General features: G+C 41.4%; 1 protein-coding gene across 1 annotated transcript in view; it reads left to right on the top strand.

Annotated features, from left to right (window-relative positions):
• The first annotated feature begins 560 nt into the window (after positions 1-560).
• Positions 561-1,693, top strand: part of LOC307247140 (polymeric immunoglobulin receptor-like) — an 11,974-nt gene continuing 10,841 nt past the window's right edge. The window contains exon 1 of the mRNA XM_080023206.1: positions 561-675. Coding sequence (XP_079879332.1) covers positions 600-675 — 76 coding nt within the window. The 5' untranslated portion in view covers positions 561-599. The remainder of the gene's footprint in view (positions 676-1,693) is intronic.

The following is a 1,693-nucleotide window of genomic DNA, read 5'->3' on the forward strand; positions in this document are numbered from 1 at the left end:
TTCAGTAAGAGAGAGGTTATGGCTCGAGTGAGCCATGACACTCAGACATAAGAGGATATAACGCAGTTTTAGATGTCGAAGAACCGCCGGGAAATGCTCTTCCAGGTGGCTCACTGTTACCCGATGGCCGGTCACCTTCGTCACGATAAAACACGACAGTGGACAATGGCCACTTCTATTGTTCGGGCATTCGGGCATATGTGTGTAAATGGTGCGCTGTGTGTCCTGAGTGCCAGTTAGTCAACCCTTCGGCTACGCCAACAGCGTCATTGAAGCCCATCCCCCAAGTTGAGGTCTCGCTCAAAAGAAGAGGTTTTGACCTCATCGAGCCATTAGATCGTGCAGACGGAACAAGAGGCCATGCCGGACACTTTCGACATTTCCGTTCGGGTCGTTCACCGCCCCCCACAGTTTGAGTGGGGGGCGGTGCAAAATCACAGCATACAAAAAATACAGAAACCACTGCATCAGAAAGGAATGTCTTTCCTGCTCCGAAATCACAAGCCTCAACTTGAACAAGGAAGCAGGAAGTCCCTTTTATTAAGACCGGACTTCTCCGATACTTCAGTGGCATACACGATTTTCCCTTCGCAGGAGAAATGGATTCAGTTTCGTCAGTGGCTTGCATGATTATATATTTTATATACATATTTCAGACGGGATGTGCTGCTGAAGGTGAGTTGTTATTCCATATACATCGAGAGAGACCAAATGTTTCTATCGGTTCAAGATGGTTTTTATGTTCTGCATAATCACAACAATACATAAAATGGAATGATGGTGTTTTTTCCTTACCTTACTGAGTAATATATTGAGCAAATGTTACTTAAATTATTATTATCTGATATTCTATGAGATGTTACCATTTTGTATTGCTCGTGGTTTATTTTTTCAGGCTTATCCAATGTTTCGATTTATGAAATTAGTTGGAATTGTTTTCACCTCCGGTATGCGTTTATGCACTCACCATCAGTGTTTTCATCAGGATGGAGCACAATTATAATTATGAGGATCCAGTCCACAGGACTGGAACCCTGTTGCTTTCACTCCGATTTCTATTATTTTAAGTTCTTGGCATTTTTCGGGCTAAAAGTATCTCAAACTCGGCAACCACAGTACCCACAAACATGGTTGAGGAGTCTTTGGAACGTTCCAGACGTATTTGATCAATATAATCTACATTTGGAGCAGAAATTAATAAAAAACTGTTGCAAATTTACCGGAAGTTGAAGAAAGTTGGCACAACTTGATTAGTTTGAGGAGCCGAGAGCTTTGTGACATCATCTGAAGTTTTATACGTCCAATCTTTGTCTCCCAGAAGTCACTCTCATCCAGCCACTTCAGCCTGTGGACTGCATAGCATTCACAGACAACCCGAGCTGGTGCTGCGTTTAATGGAAACTCTGAAACTGTAACACATGCTGAATTTCATCGAACCCTGAAAACTGTTAGCAGTGACAGAAGGCATTTTCACACCGCAGGAAGTTCTAAGAGCTTTTGGAGGACCGTCCCTTTTGTCTGTTCCCGCACTGCATGATCCAGCAACGACGAAAAACTGTAATATGTACCTAATGCGACTAAACTAGACCATCTCTATTGCTGCCTGCAGCTGTATTTTTTTAATTATTATTATGATCATTATTGTTATTATTATTATTATTATTATTGTTATTATTATTATTATTATTTTATT

This window comes from Zeus faber (genome assembly GCF_960531495.2).
Source record: "Zeus faber genome assembly, chromosome: 22".
In the NCBI taxonomy this organism is placed as follows: Eukaryota; Metazoa; Chordata; class Actinopteri; order Zeiformes; family Zeidae; genus Zeus; species Zeus faber.